At 40.2% G+C, this 20,225-nt stretch overlaps 1 protein-coding gene across 1 annotated transcript in view; it reads right to left on the bottom strand.

Annotated features, from left to right (window-relative positions):
* Positions 1–20,225, bottom strand: part of LOC107290043 (cohesin subunit SA-1) — a 113,045-nt gene that overhangs the window by 74,703 nt on the left and 18,117 nt on the right. Inside the window, exon 2 of the mRNA XM_015818886.1 lies at positions 7,382–7,484. Within this exon, the coding sequence (XP_015674372.1) occupies positions 7,382–7,484 (103 nt within the window). The remainder of the gene's footprint in view (positions 1–7,381; positions 7,485–20,225) is intronic.

Raw genomic sequence — 20,225 nt, 5'->3', positions numbered from 1 at the left:
TGTGAGTGGGGACAGGGGGAAATAGACCAGGCATTTTTCACTTGGACAATCAATACATTTAGGTTCTGCCTAAATATAATTATTGTTATTATAATTTACTAGCTGCCAACTCTGATGTACTCTGGGGAAAGTACAAAACTGGGGAAAAGGTAAAAACAACCAAAAACATTGAATCAGACAGCCCAGACTAAAATAAACTAATAGACAGCAAAAACAACAAAACAGGGGCCATTGAACAAATAATCTCAACAATAGGCCTGGGACCAGAACCAGTTTTCAAAGCTTTCCGGAACCCTAAGGGAGAGGGTACTATCCTTAAGTCTAAGGGACTGCTGTTACAGAGGGTGAGGGCCAGAACAAAGATGTGTGCTTCTTAAGATCCCACAAGAGGCAATGTTTAATGGACAGGACTTGGAGCTTACCTTTTCTGCTGAAATGTACTGAACAGGCAGAAACAAAGTTTCTTACCACAACTCTGAAGATAATCCTGTGGTCCAACCATCCAAGTAGGAAGTGGGTCACCCTAAACAGGGCCACCATGTAACTAGTAGCAGACATAATAAGGGTGGATATTTCCCCACCCTTATAGACATGATCTAGACCCGAAAATGGATTCTTATTTGTGTTCAGTCCAATTCTCACTTGGTCCTTCTCCAGTGACACTCTAGACACTGCTTCTGGTGTTTCATCTCTTGGAGCTCTTTGAAAAACCAAGGAGAACCCCAAGAGGCCACAGAAGATGAATCCAGTCCAGGGCCTCTGTCACATGCCTATATGAGGCTGTAGGTAAGACCTCAGCCAAAGTGCCTGACAGCTCCTTGGGCAAAACCTGTATGTATGTACGTATGTACGTATATGCATGCATGCATGCATGCATGCATCTGTATGTGGATGGAAAAGCACTAAGCAATATTAAATCAACCAAATCCATACAAGCAAGAATCTACCACACATCAGGTCCTATCAAGATGTGCAGAGGCCTCAGAGACATAATGTGCAGATGTGCAGAGGCCTCAGAGACATACCGGTAATAAGACAATACATAGTGACAGGGTGTAAGACACAGGCAAGAACAGCATATACTGAATGGCACAACCAAGTAGTGGCATTGTGTCCAGGAAGATCTGTACAATGAATAGACTGACTTTTTCAAGTTCAGATAGGAAATTACACAGAAGGTTGTGGAGAAGACTAAAATCCTGTGGGAGTTCCAGAGCCGAATGTACAGGAAAGTATTAGCCAATCAACCAGACATCATAATAGTAGACAAGGACTAGAAGACAGTGCTGGTGATAAATGTAGGGGTGCCAAGTGACAATAATATCAGGAAGAAAGAGTATGAAAATCTGGAGAAGTACCATGGCCTGAAGGACTCAAGACTGAGGAAGATACACCCAAAGGAATGAGAAGGAAATTTGCTGGCTGTTGCCTTTAAAGCCCTTTGTGTTTTGGGACTGGGACCATCTTACTTATGGAATTATCTCTCCCCAGTTGTTTCTACCCATCCTATCTGATCTGACAGGAAGGGATATTATCAGGTAGGAAGTGTTGGATGGTAAAGCCCAGAAAAAGAGCCTTTTCTGCCATGGAGTCCACCGTTTGGAACATCGTTAGACTGGCCCCGTTCCTGCTAACCTTTTGTAAGGCCTTGAAAAACGTGCTTTGTGCTCAAGCTGGAACCCTGTGTATAAATCAGTTTTAGTCTCTTGGCTCTGTGCATAATAGGTTATATCATGCCCGACTGCTTTGTATTTTTATTTATATTTTGTATTTTTATTTGTTTAATTGTAAGCTGCCTAGAGTCACATAAAAGTGACAGGGGTAGCAATGTAAATTGAATAAACTATATATATATATATATATGTATATGTACACCCATACATACACACAGAGAAACAATTTTGTTTCTGGAGAATCTAATGTTCCTGTCAGGCAAGGGAGATTATAGAGACACATTTAAAGTGAGTTATCTGCAGGAAAAATCCACTACGTTTCAGATGCCCATAAACTGTGCAGCAGTAAAACATTAATAAGCATATCAGTATCTGTTTGCCCATGAAGATGCTGGGGACACGGAGGGGGAGGGGGAATTATCATACTGGGAAACCTGCCAAAAAATGTAGAAAAAAGAAAGTGAATGATGAAAGCTAAAGAAATGGAAAAATAACTTAGGGCAAAAATTTAAAGCAGTAAAGGAAGAATAAAATTAAAGGCTTAGCTATTTTATTGGAGTGTCAGATTCTGCACACTTTACAGATTGATTACCCAGTTAGGGCCAAATACAGCTCCTCTGGGAATGCATTCCATAGCACTGGAATTAGGCAGAGGATCCTCTTGTGCATGTCAGATAAATAAACCTCTGGCAGTGAAGGTATTTTCAGAAAGGCATCTCTTAGAGATCTTGAGCCGGTTTGTAACAGGAAAGAATTCCTCAGACTAGCATGCCTTATATCTCTTAGGATATCTTAAAGATATCATACGGATCTTAAATTATGTCTGGTAAACAAGTCAATTAAGTGCAGAGCTTTTAAATATCACCATCATCATAATCACTATCATTATCATAATCTGGCAAAGCATTCAGAATCCTGATGGCCCTACAAAATGATAAAATACAATAGAAAATCCATAGCAAATAAAAATGATTACAGTAAACAATCATGGTAAGAAATAAACTAAACAATCGCAATAACACAAAAAACCCCAACTTGTTGAATCAAGACTAAAAATAACAGTTACAAAAAGCAAACAAAAAATTAGACACTGTAACAATGACAAAAAATTACATTCCAAAAGCTCAGTGGAAAAGTTCAGACTTCAGTAGCTCTGAGACCACCATTATCAGCACTTTGCCAAAGAAGTATGATAGAAAAGTAAGGCTTTCTCATTTCAGCCTCCTGGGCACTACCAGTAGCTCCTCCTAGATCAGGGGTGCCAAACTGTCAGCCTGCGGGCTGGATGAGTGATGAAGAAACCGCGCCCACCCCATTGCCGGCAATGGGGGAAAAGCTCCGATACGTTGCGCAACGTCACGTGACGTCGTGAGTTTGACATGTCTGTCCTAGATGGGTCTTCTCAGACAGTTTGATACCTAAATCCTGACTAAAAAGAGTACAAATAATCCATTTCCTTTAGAGTGTTCTGCAACTATATGCTTAACAATTTCCCCCGAAAAAGGAGTAGGTGATAGCTGTCAATTTTGTTGACTTTTAAGAAAATGAAACAGAACTTTCAAGACTTCTGGCACTGGCATCTACAGAGAAGCAGTAACCAAATTCAATAGGGCACACTAGCTCATCCAAGAGCCATGAGGAGCATTGGTCAAATACATAAGTGACCGGGCCATGCCACTGAAAATCTGATTCTTCAATTTACAGGCCCAAAGGAGCTCCAGATAACAAAGTCTGACAACTCCCTAGTCACATCCGATTCTTTCTAGGAGGAGTCAAAACTCTGCAAATCCAAGTATAATCACAGAGGCTAAACAGATGGTCTTGGTCCATGTCTCCAAGGAAATATTTACTAGCCTAAACAATCATCTATCAACAAGCCATCAATATAAATGGAAGAGAAATAATGACATTTTGCCTTCCTTATTGCCACACCATACATTCAGATTTGGAACATATGCTTGTATACATGGTCAGTCATATTCACTTTTGGACTTCCCTCACCATTTTTTTAAGTTTTTCTGATATTTCATCACCAGGAACTTTCCCTGGTTGGTAATTTAGTTGTTGCATATACACAAACTGTAACTTCTAGACATTTTCCACAGGCAATTCTAAGTACAGTGTTTTGCAAAACTTGTGAATAATTTTCACAGGCCCTAAACAGTCATATATTGGCACACTAGCCATCCATACAGTGCCTGCCAAAGCCACCACCTGTGAACCTAATAAGATTTGAAGATCAAGGATCATTTCCATATAGTGAACTTGCTATTTCAGGAGAAGTATAAACCCATTCAAACAAAGAATTTTTCCAAATTTACTTTTCTACATGCCAGAATATTTCTGCTTATCTGGATTTAATTTTGGATATTTTCCCCCATCCTGCCCATTATTAAACTGATCATTAGTTGCATTACACCCCATAGTAATTAAACAGTAACCCCCCAGCACACTGCTAATATGGCCTTACAGGGTGGATCACACACAAAAGAAGCCAAATGATGCCACTAATCAATGGTATTAAAAGCTCTTTAGGGGACCAGAGACTTAGCTATATTCCTTTGTTTCAATTTATCAACTATCCAAGCAACTATGGGGGAGGGGAGAAAAATTCCATGTAATATTCTGTCCCACCCCCAATAGACATACAGTATGTACCTGTTCTATATACCTGTATACCATATTCCACGCACAATTCCAAGAAACTATTTAAATATTTCTTTACATATTTAAACAGAAAGCAATAATTTAAGAACTCATTAAAAGTAATTGCCTATAAACTAAGATATCTCATTTTTAAATTTAACTGATTCTAAATTTAACTGATCTTTATCTGCCTATAACACCCATTCTTTCAAACTCAAATTACTGTCACACAGCAAAACAAGCAAGAACGTATTTCTGCTTCTGATGGCACATGGGCATGGTGGTAGATGTAAGATAAACAAATGGTTTGCAATGATATAAAAGTAATGTGAATTGTAGTACTATAGATTTAGTCAGATTTCCTTTTCTTTACTCTTATCTTCTGATTTTTATTTCTTAGCTTAATTACAGCTTATTGTTTTAGTCTGCTTTGCAGAAATTGCTTATCCTGAAAACTAACAGTGATTTTGTTAATATGTATGTAGCAGTAAATGTCAAGGGTGATTTCTTCTTTTAAATTTGGAAAAAAGAAATCCTAATTCTATAAATGTATAGTCCCAATCTGTTTGAAAGTTTGAAACTATGAAGGGATGAGGCAGAGTATAAATTTCTGCTATGTGCAGGTGATGTTATGCTTTAGAGATAAAGCAGAAATTTATATTCTTAATTTTTTTTTTCAAGCTTGGTGGCATGCATGATCATACTATATAATGGGATGAATTAGACTTTATTATGAATAATAACTTTGACATGTTTAGAAATTGGTATTTTAGATTATGTTCTCTTTTATTTATAAAGTTTTTATAAATAACTAAGTTTTCTGAATTGGTGAATCCCCAATTTCAATTAAAATAAAAGAAAGCCTGGAGAGGTGTCTAGAATTTCCTGGAGCAGTTGTGTTAAAACAAACGTTACAGAAAAAATTAACTCTGAACTTGATACATATATTTAATGAGTTGTTCCAATTTTTATTCCTTCACATTACTTTAGTTGTACTTCTGTCAGAGGTCTTCAACCTTTCCAGGCTCGCAGCCCAGAGGGAAGAAGAGCAGCTTACAAATTGGTGCGCATGCACACATGCAAATGGTGCCATGTGCACCGGTGAGGCACTAGCAGCCCCGTTTGCACATGCACAAATCGGCCGCACACACTTGCCTGGTGCTAGTGGCCCCATTCACGCATGTGCAAATGAGCTGTGCACACTCGCCCGGTGCTAGCAATCCCATTCGCACCCGTGCACATATGCAAACGGGGCCGCAGGCGCTGGTGCAAGTGGGAGTGCGCAGGTACACATGTGCGCATTGGCCAGCCATTGCCAAGAGGCCGCGGCCCGGTAGTGGGCTGCAACCCATAGGTTGGGAGCCCCTGTTCTAAATCATAGATTTTGTTTTTGTTGCAGGAATCAGAACTTTCAGAAAAGTTCAAATTGATTAACTGAAATTCTAACCAGTAAGACTGCTTGCACATATCATAAATTATTTGGAACAAGTGTAGTGGAACTTGCAAAAGCATATTTATCTGAAACTTGACAAGAAAGCTATGCATATTTTAATGAATAGCAGGTGCGACGCTTGTCTACGATCTGAAGCCCTTTTTACAAATAATTTTAAAAGCATGCACAGCCCCACTAGCATATATATTCTTTCTTCAGGAATCAGTTTCAATTCCTGCATTAATGTTATAAAATAAATACGGAAATTACTGGGTCACAGATATAATTTGACCTTTAGACTATGAATAGCTCACATCATGAAATAGTTTTTTAAAATATAGTAGTGGGAGAATCTGTTTGGGGAAAACTCTCATTCCATGTATTATTACTTTGAGCTAACTGAGTTCTAATAGAAGTGTTTATAACTTATGAAGAATTAAACAGACTTTCCAACATATTTCTTGATAGTACTTTTAATGAACGTGTCAGTTACTTAATGATACTATAGTTTCTAATATTCCATATTTGATAGAGATTTTGGAAAAATAGAGTTCTAAACCTGTAGTTTGTTTTTATAAGATGCTGAAGAAATTTGGTAAAATTTATTGCCTGAATGTCGTATTTCGATAAACAGTAGAAGATTGTTTTAAAAATGTAACTTATTACCTTAACACGAATAACACCTTAAAATGCTTAGTAAGAGTTGGTTACAATTTATTTGCTGTCAGAAATGCAATTCAAGAGTAGAAACATTCATTCAGATGATCTGGCCTTGCCTTTCCCTGCCATTTCCACATTTGGATTAACATCCATAAGCCTGTTACTATGAGTTTAGACTACTAAGTAACATGGACATACATATCCTTCTTGGCTATAATCTTCATTATTTGGAATCTATTGAGGAAAAGGATTGTGAAATGTTTACATATAGAGGATGGTTGTTGTTATTATATAACACGTTACAGAACAATTACAATGTAACACTGGCAAAACAGAAGCAACCTGATTTGGAGCACTGATAATGTGTTGCTTATTAACATATGAACTGGGGAGCTGCTATATTTTGTTTTGGGTTTGTTTATTTAATAAAGAGTTAAAGAAGATGGCTTTTAAGCAATTCCATCAAATTTCTTGTCTTTTTTTAATGATAAAAATGTCCAGATCTTATTTTTGTTCTCTTTTCCTCATTTTTTAAATTGCATATTGTATGACATCATTACCATATATTTCAGTCTTTCACAAATCAGTTACAGGAGAGGCAGCAAGTGGCTGGAATAGAGATTGGATCCTTCTCCATACTGTTTTTCTTTACAACTCCCAAGACATATGAATGAGCTATATATTGATATTTTAGCCCTGACCTACCTCATAATATATGGAGCTTATGAGGTTGCTCACTGCTGGGCAAAAACAACAACCAGTATATATTTTTTAAAAATGTAATATGAAAAGTCAATTCTTCTTACAAGTTAGTTAACTCCTGCAATAATAAATAATGCCGGCATGACACTTCTACAATATACAGCGCAAGTCTTCAAATAGGTAGCAGCATCAACAATTGCTAATGTGAAAATTAAAAAAATGAAATGGTACAATATTAACAGATATTCAGAGAGAAAAAATAGCATACTGGAGGTCTACCAGGACGACCACGTTTTCTTTTCCCCTTCAGTTGCGTTTCTTCCAATTCACTACCAACATCTGAATGTGCAGTAGTTTCATTTGTAGAATCCCTGAAAGAAAATACCAATTAAAAATAAATTAGTAAGCATAAGTGCATAAACAAAATAAAAGCAGTAATATTTAGTGTTAATACAAATGGTAGATACTATAAATTGAAACTAATTCAGTAAATTGAGACTACCCACTGTATGCACTGAAATTTTCTCCACTATAAAATTACTAATATGAAGACGATATAGTCAGCAGTTCTGTTAAGTTATCTTACTGAACTATAATATCCAGTAACCATCACCACTGACCATAATGCCTTGGCTTTAAGGGAATTGGAATCCAACATCTGGAGAGCTATACATTATCAACATCTGAATCTAAGCAAATAAAAGATCTGTATATGAATTATTTATTAATTGATTTAATTAATTAGATTAATGATTTGACTATCACCCTTGAGGTATTTATTTATTTAATTAAAACATTTATGTATCCAGCCATCTTATATCAAACTCTGGGGGCTCCCATCAACAATTAAATAACATCAATTAAAAAAGCATATCTATATCTATTAAAACCATAAACATTAAAAACCAAAGTTAAGCTTTCAACATCCTTGTTAAATCCTCTCATCCACCTCAGTGCTATCCCAGTGCTAAGGACAGTGCCTACCCAATAAGATTTGATAGGATGAAGTAGATGGCCTTATTCTGGCCCCATATCATATACAGTATATGTTGGATTTCCTGTCTGGGGTTTCATTCCTATCATATATATGAGCTTCTCAAAAATAACATATGTACCATCTTTCCCTGAAAATAAGACCTATCCCAAAATGAGACCTAGTTTGTACGCCTAATATAAGCCCTACTCCAAAAATAAGCACTAGTTAAGACCCCCCCACTGTCCCACCTTCTGGTTCTACAAAGTGGGGTGAGGTGCAGGCATAAAAATCAAGCTAGGGCAGGGGTGGGGGGTGGAGCTGCCCCATGTGCCCCGCACCTGTTTACCTCAAGGCCCCTTCAGCCAGGCCTCCCACTCCCTGACACCTGCCTTGCCTCGTGGCGGTGGCACCAGCAGACCTGTCCAGCAGGAGCCTGCGTGGCTGCTATCCCACTTCTGTCTGCTGGCGGCCGCTTGCAGCAGGAGGCCACGTGGCCAATTCTGGTGCTCACGGCAGGATGCCACATGGTGCATTGCGCTGGCGGCAGCAGCGGCCTTTTCCAGACTGCTGTGACCCAGATCTGAAGTCAGGGGATGTTTCTGTGACCCCCTAGCCAGATCCGGGCTCCGGAGGCACATATCTGAGGCCAGGGGAAGCTTCTATGCCTCCCGGGCTCTGGAGGCGTTTTCCAGGCCGCTGCCACCCGGATCTAAGGCTGGGGAATGCATCTGCGCCCTCCCGCGGCCCAATCTGGACTCCGGAGATGGTTTCCAGGTGGGGGGGGGCTGCAGAAGTATTTGCCAGCCTCAGATCTGGGTGGCAGCAGCCTGGAAAATGCCTCCGGAGCCCAGATCGGACCATGGCTGGGTGCGGAAGTGTCCACAGCCTCAAATCCGGGTGGCAGTGGCCTGGGAAAGGCCTCTGGAACCTGGATCCGGCTGCGGGAGGGGTGTGGAAGCATTCCCCGGCCTCAAATCAGGGTGGCAGCAGCCTGGAAAAGGCCTCCAGAGCCCAGATCAGGCCGTGGGAGGGGCGCGGAAGCGTCCCCCGGCCTCAGATCCGGGCGGCAGCAGGAACTATGGCAGAGAAGTGATGGATCATCAGGAAGCGAGGGGGAAGCATGCGTATCTTAGTGGGTCGGGGAGGCCTTGGGGGCCTGTTCCATCACTAGGCCTTCCCCACCCTGAGATACTTCATGTTCACTTAACGAGCCGCATGCGTTTTAACAAGGGAGTGATCTCGTTCGAGATACGAGATTCACTCTATGAGTTGGAATGGACAGGCTCCATTACACTCATAACTCGAGGACTATGTATTATGTTGTGATTATATTGTGAGGCTTAAAAGTTGTGTCCCTAAAGCATACATGTAAAAGAATGTGAATGTGTTGGTTCTTATTACCGGTATTGTGCCCAGAATTAAAGTAATAAGCTGTTGCAATTTTAACATCATGTAACCACATTCAAAGTTACAATCATTTTTACAGTGATCATTAATAAAATGTAACAGTGGTTAATTCATTCTCCCAAATAGGCTTTTTTTTCCAGAAACTGAAGTAAGTGTCAGAATCTGGCAAAAAGCATTGCAAATGATGGTTATGTGACTGTGGGATGGTGCAAACAGCAATTAAGATTCCCGCCTTCTGGAACATCATGCCTTTCACAGTAAAATCCACAGCCATGCTTTTAAGCCTTCTGAAAGATCTGTGCCAACTGGCCTAGTGCCCCAATTGTAAGCCATCTAGAATTGCCTCTAGACAAGATGGGCAGCATGTAAGTTAAATAAATAAAGATGTGTCACTTATGATCATGTGACTCTCTCTCTCTCTCTCTCTCTCTCTCTCTCTCTCTCTCTCTCTCTCTCTCTGTGTGTGTGTGTGTGTGTGTGTGTGTGTAAAATGAGGGCATCGTAACTCCAAAACAGATTACAAGTAGCTCTGGGAAGATTCAACATAACTTCAAATGGTTCTGCATACATCCATATGTAATATCCTTCATGCCATTTTTGTTCAATGTAAGCATAGCTAAACAGTAAATAGTGGTAAGAAAAAAAATAAGGCATGAAGTAAGAAAAAATAAAATATAATTAAATCTTGTTTATATCAGTATCTATACCTCTCCATATTTTTCAGTCTTTGTAAATCTTTACTTGCTTTCACCATGCTCATATAATGATACATACATATTGCATTACTTCTGATTTTTGAATTTCTCTCCTCTTGCTTTTGTAGGATATCAGCTCCATCTAACTTTCTTGGTCTTTCCCTACTTCTGAACCTATTCAGTATTCTTCATATATTTACAGTGAAATTTAGCGTATCCATAAAATGGCACATTGAGAGATGTGGTGATATTTTTTTTCCTCTTGACAAACAGCTGATTTTGTTGTCAAAGCCGGTTCTTTGGCAGCATGCTCTCCAGGTCTTGAACCAGACTAACTTGGAATAACCCATAACGACTGTTAAATGTCTGTGTACTTGCCTGGGAATCAGCTGATCGCAATTCTTGGCAAGCCCAGCCAGAGAGTTTGTTTTTCATCTTTTCCAGTCATTGTTTCTTTAGGCACACCCTGGTTTTAATATCATGTTTTGAAGTTTACTTTTGTCTTGACTACATTTTTAACTATTAAACATCTGGGTGAATGCTGATTTATGTTATAACCCGTTTTCGAATTACGGAAGTAAATATTTCATATTATTTTATTTTGGATTTAAATAACATTCTCTTTTGCTGCATGGAAATCGACAGCATGAGCACTTTCCCTTTGGTAGTGAAAGTGATTAAATTTAATTTACATTTCTATGGATTTCTATTTAAGGATTTGGTATTTCATTTGTTCTTAAACTAATTTTGTTATTTTACTCTATTTTGGAATATATTGCTGGTCTTTTTTTATTTCCTTTTAAAAGAAACAGGAACTTCTCCCTTTTTTTATTTACTCTCCACTGTGGGAACTATTATTTGTTTCTTCTGTGCTTACTCTATTACGGAACATTTACTCTCTTTGTCCTTGAGACAAAATTGCTTATGCTTTGTTGTGGAGGTTCGGTCATAAGAGGAATTGGGACTATATTAAAATTACAGCAGTAATAAATGAAAGACTCTGAGCACTATACACTCTACATTCTTTTACAATGCCCCCCCAATATAAAAAAACATGTTTTTCAATTTACAAACTCTAGATGAAAATCTAAACAGAAGATCTGATGAATTAACAACAGCTTTACATCACCTAAAGATGACACTCAGATACAGGTGACAGTAGTTAAATCAGACTTGTAATGCTCGGTGGACTGGAATTTAATTTGTCATTAATAAGATATGAAAGAGATGTTTTGTTTGAGAATTAGAGAGTTCCTAGAAGAGACTGAAAGGGGCATAAATATAAAAGATTTTAACAAGTGGAGATGATGGAGCCAATGGTTGATGGACTGGATCTTCTTAGGAAAGCTGAAGGAAATTGTGAGATAGACTTATTATATGCAGCCAGAAAACAACTGTTAAGGGTTTTTTCTTTTTCTAATTTTGTATTTTAACTTTGGAAATAAAATAAAATTTTATTAACAAAAAAAAAAAGAATTTTTTTCACTCATTGCCTCTATACCAGGGCTTTTCAACTTTTTCACCCATTGTACCACTTTTAGGATATGGCAACATCTGAGTACCACCAGTTGCCTAGCAAGGTGTCAAAAACTTGACCAAAAAAAGTGATAAAGTACATATAGTCCTCGACTTACAACAGTTCGTTTAGTGACTGTTCAAAGTTACAACGGCGCTGAAAAAAGTGACTTATGGCCATTTTTCACACTTATGATGGTTTCAGCGTTCCCAGAGTCATGTGATTTACATTCAGATGCTTGGCAACTGATTCATATTTATGATGGCTGCAGTGTCTTAAGATCACGTGATCCTCTTTTGCAACCTTTTGACAAGCAAAGTCAATGGGAAAACCAGATTCACTTAACAACCTTTTATATCAGGGGTGTCAAACTCAATTTCATTGAGGGCCATATTAGCATTGTGGTTACTATGGAGGGAGGGGCGTTTCCTTCCTTCCTTTTTCCCTCCCACCCTGCCTCCCTCCTTCTTATTCCCATCGCCTGCCCACACTGATCCTGGCGCGTTTGCTGAGCCCTGATAGCTGATTCACACTTCTGGGCTCCAGCTGATCGGCGCTTCTGGGCGGCTCAGCAGAAATGCGGATCAGCTGTAGCTGTGCACGCCAATCCTGGGCTCCTGCCCAGCTCATTCGCTCGCGCTTCGCCGGAAAACACGCCGCTCATCAAACAGACTGCTCGCTAACTCACTCTTCGCCCGACAACACACCACTCACCAAACAGGCCTCTCGCTAACTCACCCTTCACCTGAAAACAAGCCGTACTCCAAACAGGCTGCTCGCTAACTCACCTTTCGCCCGAAAACACATGCTTGCTAAACATGCCGCTCATTCGCTCGGCCTTCCCCCCAAAACATGCTACTCACTCACTCGCCCTTCCCCTGAAAACAGGCCGCTCGCTCTCACTCTCCTCACTGCTTTGGTAAGAAAAGCCTCGTCTTTTCTCGCTTTGCCCCTTTTATACCTTCTCTTCTCTCCGCCCTCCTCCCTCCTCCTCCTTTTCTCTTCTGGGTGCGCCAGAAGCTCCAATTACCATGTCGCCATGTGCACTGATCCTGAGGATTCTGCCAAGCTCTGCAGCTCCAGCTGATCTCCTCCAGGCCTGTGTGGCACCGCTTTAGCTGGTTCTCTCCCCCGCTACACTTGGCAAGGGCTCGCATACCACCATCCAGGTGCTAAAGTACCACTTGTGGTACTCATACCACCGTTTGAAAAGCCCTGCTTTATACCACCTCACTGTACTTATTTTGTGTAGGTATTCTTCACTTAACAATAGTAATTGGGAGTGGAATTTCTATCACTAAGCTATATGGTCATAACACATGATGTGACTGCATTGCTTAGTGATAGCATTCCCAGTAGTCCTTGTTGCTATTGTTAAGTGAGGCTCACAGATTGTTACATGAGGATGTCATTCTATAAGCAAAGTCAGTGAGGAAGCCTGTAGGAAGTCACAAGTCCTAGGCATTTGCAAGCAGGCCAGTGAATGGATACGCAGCTTCTGCTGCACAACATGAGCATGGCCAGGGAGAGGTTCACTGCTGTTCAGTGCAGGACAGCTGCCATGGCCCCGCACAAACATAGCCAGGATCTGGCTACTGCCGGGTTCAAGAGAGTACACCAGAAGCTGCTACAGCACTCTACAAGAACTGCTAGGAAATTGTGGGTGCTGTGACATTTTGTACTCCAAAGACGGTGTTCTAGGGAGAAAAAATGGTTGAAGTGGGAACAACTTGTGAACTTCCCTACCAGCTTTCCTATTAATTTTGTTTATGGGAAACTAGCCGGGAAGATTGCAAATTGTGATTACCTGACCATGGGACACAGCTATCATAAGTGCAAGTTGATTGCCAAGCACCTAGATCATGATCATGTGACCATGGAGATGCTAAGATAGCCAGAACTGATTATAAATATCACTAGTTCAGCACCATCATAATTCCAAATGCTTGCTGAATGAACAGTCATTAACCAAAAACTACCTGTACTAATCACTCACTGTTCTTTCAAATCTATATTAATTCAATATGGGTTTTTTTTGTTGACTTTATCTTTGTTATACCAGATCCATTTCTTAAATTACAAATTCTCAGTGTGTTAAACTTAATTATACATTACTTCTTATATATTTAATTCTCACTTTTATATAACAATTTGGGCAGAAGCAAACTGGTTACACACAGCTATTTTTTATTCTTTAAACAAATACTCAATCATAACAGACCATGAATTGCTCACTAGATTTCTATAATTATTTAAATGACATAATTTGCATTAATTTATAACAAGGCAATTTGTAAATTTATTTTCCCACATGAAACAACTTCAACTCCATATTTACATAAGGTATTTCATAATTTGAACCTATTCACATTTTCACACACTAACACAAGTTTACATTTGTAAATTTCTTAATGATCAGCTGAAAAACAAAATTTTGGCCTGTAGATTTCCTGTCCAGATTAAAGCCACAATACATTTTCCAAATTTACCCATCGCCTATTGTATCTTTCTGTTAGAACTCTATCAAACAGCCTCCAAAACATATTTAACAAAAATCCCAAACACATTTAGCAGCAATTCTCTTGTTAGTATTACGTTTATACAACAGAACAGTAACAGTAATAGCTTTCCAGTCATGAACAAATGCAATACATTAAATAATTCATTATCACCATTCCATATAATAAAATAACTACTATTTTTACAACTGTACATTGACACCAGATACTCAGGCAGCTTTACTATTTTTCAACACTGTCTTTGCACTTATGAGTTTCTTTCAATCAATTTTACCTGAAAATTAACACTTATAACATTCATTTCAAATTGCATTCTTTACTATTACTATAATTCTGATAAAAGTGTCTAAAGTACTTCTTCCAGTACTCACTTTACTCTGCTAAATCACCTTGTTTAGGTCTTTTCATCCATTTCCCATTTTTATTTTTATCAAATTAATTCTGCATTTTCTCTAGCTCTTTTAATTGCAGCCATTTCTTACTCTACTCTTCTCCCTCTATACCATTATTTCATCCCCATTTTTTGAAGCAATCATTTTATGTTCTTTTTCCCCCATCTATCACAACCCCTTTCAATTCATCTTTCCACCAGGTATCTTTTTAATGTTTCATATTAGCACAACTTCACAAACTTCCGTGGTACTCTGTAACCTATTTCTTTTCATGCTTTTCCACACTGTTCCAAGAGATTGCCACGTCCCTTTTCCTCATGTCTATCTCTTTATTCATCTGGCTGAAAATTTAATCTATTTTCTACTAATTTAAATGTAGCATATATCTTTTCTTCTTGCTATTATTTTTTCACTCTTGCTTTATTTTGTACTTCTCCCATGCCCATTTTTTATAAGATTCACTCTTGACATTACCTGTCCTACATTTCAAATCTATTTTACTTGTATTTTTTACTAATTCTTTTCAACTTATCATAAACAATCAATTGAATTATGTTTTTATATTACCTTGCCATGTACACACACAGATTTACATTTACAATATGTAAACAGGAAGAAACAGACATTTTTCTAAGCAGATACTCATCATACCATCAACATTCTCACTCATCTTGGAGGCTCCAGATGGCCCAATGATCTTTTCTTCAGTCTCTCATCTCATTTTCATCCATCAGTTCCTATTGTCTGACAGAATAACTTTTTCCTACATGTCACATATGTTCAGAATGTTGCATAATTTCCCCATAACTCATTAATGATTCTTTCACTATCATGCTTCACTGAAGCATAACATGCAATTGTCACTAACCTATGCATTTCTACTTTTATAGACACTCACAACAATGTAATGATGCCAGTTGATATGCAACCAGAAACTTTAGTTTTCTGTTCATAATTAAAACCCACATGTTTATTTTCCTGCCTGAATTCAGCATTCATTCCAATCTATTTACCTCCTTTTCCTTTCTCTTAATTTCACAAACGTGGAACATTTATACTTTCATGTCAATGTATTTGTTAATTCTCATTTTTCACCATTTGCATTGTTTATTGCAATCTCCTGTATTCGTCCGCCTCTTTTAGCAGATCAAACAGGGTCTTCTCTTTCCAGGGTCTATGCCTACAAGATTATACGATTCCCATTTGATGGGGCTTTGGAAGGGGGAACTCCGTTCCCATAGAGATTTGGTCAACCCCATCTTTTCTGGGCTTTAGGAAAGCTGTCAAATCCATCTGTTCTGTCTAGCATAGGAGGAGGGAAGGCTCAGACTGAAAATTGGATTCATAAGCACACATTTCTGGTTTTCCGTCCTGATTTATCGTTTTTATGTACAGTGGATATAAAAAGTCTATGCAACCCTGTTGAAATCAGACCAAGATAAATCACTTCAGAATTCCTCCCATCTTGTACAATTCTTTGAAAATAAACTGAAATCTTTTAGGGGAAAATAGCAATAAAAATGTACAATAATATGGTTGCATAAGTATACACACCATTAAACTAATATTTTGTTGAAGCACCTTTTGATTGTATGATAGCATTCAGTCTTTTGGGGTAGAAGCCTCACAGCATGGCACATCTTGCCATGGGAATCTTTGCCCACTCTTTCTTTCACAAGTGCTCCAAATCTGTCAGACTGAGAGGGCATCTCCTGTGCACAGCCCTCTTTAAGTCATTCCACAGAATTTCAATTGGATTCAGGTCCAGGTTCTGCCTGGGCCATTCCAAAACTTTGATCTTCTTCCGATGAAACCATTCTTTTGTTGCTTTGGAGATATGGTTCGGGTCATCGCATTGACAGGCCACTCCCATGTGGAGAAAGATTCCCCTTGCCCCGCTCACCACCGCTTCCTACCAGCGGCCTCCAGAGCTGCCACTACTGAAACCATAAAATGCAGGCAGCGCAGCAGGCAAAGGACGTGGTGGCGGAGGAGCAGGGAGAAAAAAGAGGGAAAGCAGCCGAGTGAGAAGTGGGGCCAGTCAGCACTGAAGAGCTGCCACTGCAGAATCTGTGTGTACGCCTGCCACCCACTCGCCCCATGTTATCCATGCTCTCCATGGCGTGCTGCAATTTATCTGAGGCACACAGGCCGATGCTCGTTGGGTGTTTGCCTCCCTCTACCTCCTGTTGTACTCTGGTGGGGGAGCTCACCCCTGGGCCCCGCCTCGCCACCAGCACCTCTCCCCAGTTTTCCAGCCGTGGCCATGCCAGCTTTCCCCTTCTAAGGATGAAGCAATCCGCTTTCCCTCTTTCCCTTCCCTCATGCTGGTTGCTCAGTTTCTGGTCTCTCCATTGCAGCACAGTGCCCGGGGTCTACTTTGACAGTGGCAGGTTTGGGGGATGGTCAATCCCCATTTATGGTGTGTCCGCTGACCAATCGCCATGCCGCCTCTCATGAGGGCAGCACCAGCTGCCAATGCAGCAGGTGGGAAGGCAGAAATTAATCCCGCCCACCAGACCAGCCTGGCGAGGTAGGGTGGGAAATTGAGCAGCAACAAAAACATTTGGAACCTCCAGGAAGTGCAGGGGTCCACACGCACCCTTTGCAGTCATCCTCCTGCCCAACATTGCAACACGTTTATACATGCATGCATCGGTGGTTGCTGTGGCGTTGAAAGTTTAACCAGCATAAAGTTGCCTATACTACAGTACCCCATTAACCAGGAGGCATGTGCAATGTGTACTGTCCTGAAACACTTGGGATATTTTTGATTTAAAATCTGTGAATGACTGCAAATTAGCACAGTAATTACATACAATAACAATCATATAATTACAAATGTAACTGTATGAAAACTTTTGAAGTGGTCAAAAGGACACTTAACCATTGTTCAATTGCTTAAATGAAATATGAAATTGTATTTAACTGTGTCTGTTGACCAAAATACTGCTTCTCCCTTCCAGAACCAGCCTTGTGGTGATTCCTACATATTTTGTGTATATCAACTCTTCTTTAAATTTATTTATAGGACCTATAGACCACTCCAATTCATTGATTCCAGGTAGCATGTAACTCCCCAAATATGTAATTCTACTATCACCAACGAACAGAGTGCCTTATAGAGTTCTATGTATATTCAAGGCCTTACATACAAAACTCCTACTCAAATTTCAATCTGGAAATCCAGGGCTGAAGCATGCTGGAGGATATAAAATTTATGGTGCTAACACCTAGCACTGTTTAAGACAACATAACGTTCCCAATAAGGTGTCATTGTTACTTTATGCTTTTTTACATTGCTGTTTGCTAGTCAGAGTCACAACATTGAGATTAAATTTAAATTTAAATTTAAATAAAGAAACAAGTAGTCCTTGCTTAGTGACCACAGCTAGGGCTGATAACTCCATCACTAAATGGAAAATTATATGACCATGATGGGCTTATGACCTCATTTCCCATTCAGTTTTTAAGCAAACAGCTGTGGTCGTTAAATTAAGTATCATGCAACTTTACTTCTGCCTTCTTTACTGAACTCTGCTTGTCGCAAGAAAGTTGTGAAACACACAACTTTGGGGATCGCATGACTACAGGATGCTACAACGATCATAAATATGCACCAGTTGCAAAACACCCAAATGGTGATCATATGATAACTGTAAAGACAATTGGTTGCAAAGATTTTGTGGTTTTGGTTTTTTTATACTGTCATAACTTCAAATGGTTGCTAAATGAGGCAACTAATATGTGAGAAGAATTACCTGCATGATTAGAGTCAAAATAAATCAGTTATTCTAAAAATATTTGAAATACTTTACATCAGAAGGTATGTACCACAGAACTCATTTGATACTCAAGCAGATAACTATATCTCAAGAATTCAAGATTCAAGAAAATACATTGTCCAAAAGGGAAAGGGAAGGGGCGTTGTCTTACCTGAACGCCTTTTCTCAGCATGATGATGGAGAATCCACGAATGGGTTTAAGAGACTTAGAGTAAGTCTGACAAAGTAGCCACGCCTCCTGCTGTCTCCTGTGTTTCCCAGACACGACGAAGACAAAGCTATTGACGATAGTCCGATGTGTTGGCTCCCCTACCCCTGACACTGGCCCTGACGGACCTAAGGGGTGGGTGTGAATTCTCCATCATCATGCTGAGAAAAGGCATTCAGGTAAGACAACGCCCCTTCTCCAGCATGATGGATGGAGAATCCACGAATGGAACATACCAAAGCTACTCTGTCCCTATGGGAGGGAATCGGTCTGGGCCTGTGTCCCACTTGATGGCACCACTTGTTGGAGTACCCGCTGTCTAAATGAAGCCTCCACGGAGGCAAATTTGTCCAGCTTGTAATGTCTCACGAATGGGGAAGGCGAGGACCAGGTCGCTGCTCTACAGACCTCTCCAATGGATGCCTGTGATGCCCACGCTGCTGATGTTGCGGCGCTGCGGGTGGAGTGAGTGGTGATATGATTTGGAACTGACAGGGAATGCGACTGGTACGCTCTTGCAATGCATGCTTTGATCCACCTGTCTATCGTTGAAGACGAAATCTTCTGTCCCATGGAGGAAGGTTGGAAGGAAATAAAGAGCGCTTCCAACTTGCGAAAGGTTGAAGTCCGTTTGAGATAGTGGCGCAGCGCCCTTCGAACATCCAAGGTGTGTGCCATTGGCGCTCTAACCTGTGGGATGGACTAGGACAAAAAATTGGGAGAATCACCTCTTGTGATCTGTGGAACAAGGAATTTACCTTCGGTATGAAGGAGGGATCCAGTCGGAGGACTACCCTGTCATTGTGAAAAACGCATAGGTCCTCTCTGACTGATAGAGCGGCCAGTTCTGAGATACGTCTGGCCGACGTGATGGCTATGAGGAAGGCTATCTTCATGGTCAAGAACCGTATTGAGCATGTCCTGATTGGTTCAAATGGTGGCGAAGGTAGGGCTTGCAAGACCCGTGGGAGTTCCCAGGAGGGATAACGATGAACCACGGGTGGCCTGGAGTTATTTGCGCCCTTGATAAAGGACCGCACCATCGGATGCTGAGCCAGTGGTGTTAAATTGTCACATGTAAGCATCGTGGATAGGGCCACCACCTGTCTGCGGATGGTGTTGGGTGCCAAGCCCTTAATAATAATAATAATAAAGTTGGAAGGGACCTTGGAGGTCATCGAGTCCAACCTCCTGCTCAGGCAGGAAACCCTATACCATTTCGGACAAATGGCTGTCCAGTTTCTTCTTAAAAACTTTCAGTGTTGGCGCATTCACCGCTTCTGGAGGCAGGTTGTTCCACTGGTTAATTGTTCTAACTGTCAGGAAGTTTCTCCTTAGTTCTAGGTTGCTTCTCTCTTTGGTTAGTTTCCACCCGTTGCTTCTTGTCCTGCCTTCAGGCGCCTTGGAGAATAGCTTGACTCCCTCTTCTTTGTGGCAGCCCCTAAGATATTGGAACACTGCTATCATGTCCCCCCTCGTCCTTCTCTTCGTTAAACTAGACATACCCAATTCCAGCAACCGTTCCTTATATGTTTTAGCCTCCAGTCCCCTAATCATCTTTGTTGCTCTTCTCTGTACTCTTTCTAGAGTCTCAGCATCTTTTTTACATCGTGG

Source organism: Protobothrops mucrosquamatus, unplaced genomic scaffold, assembly GCF_001527695.2.
Source record: "Protobothrops mucrosquamatus isolate PMUCROS unplaced genomic scaffold, P.Mucros_1.0 scaffold812, whole genome shotgun sequence".
NCBI lineage: Eukaryota > Metazoa > Chordata > Lepidosauria > Squamata > Viperidae > Protobothrops > Protobothrops mucrosquamatus.
Note: the sequence above shows the minus strand (reverse complement) of the source record. Positions and strands in the feature narration are given on the sequence as shown.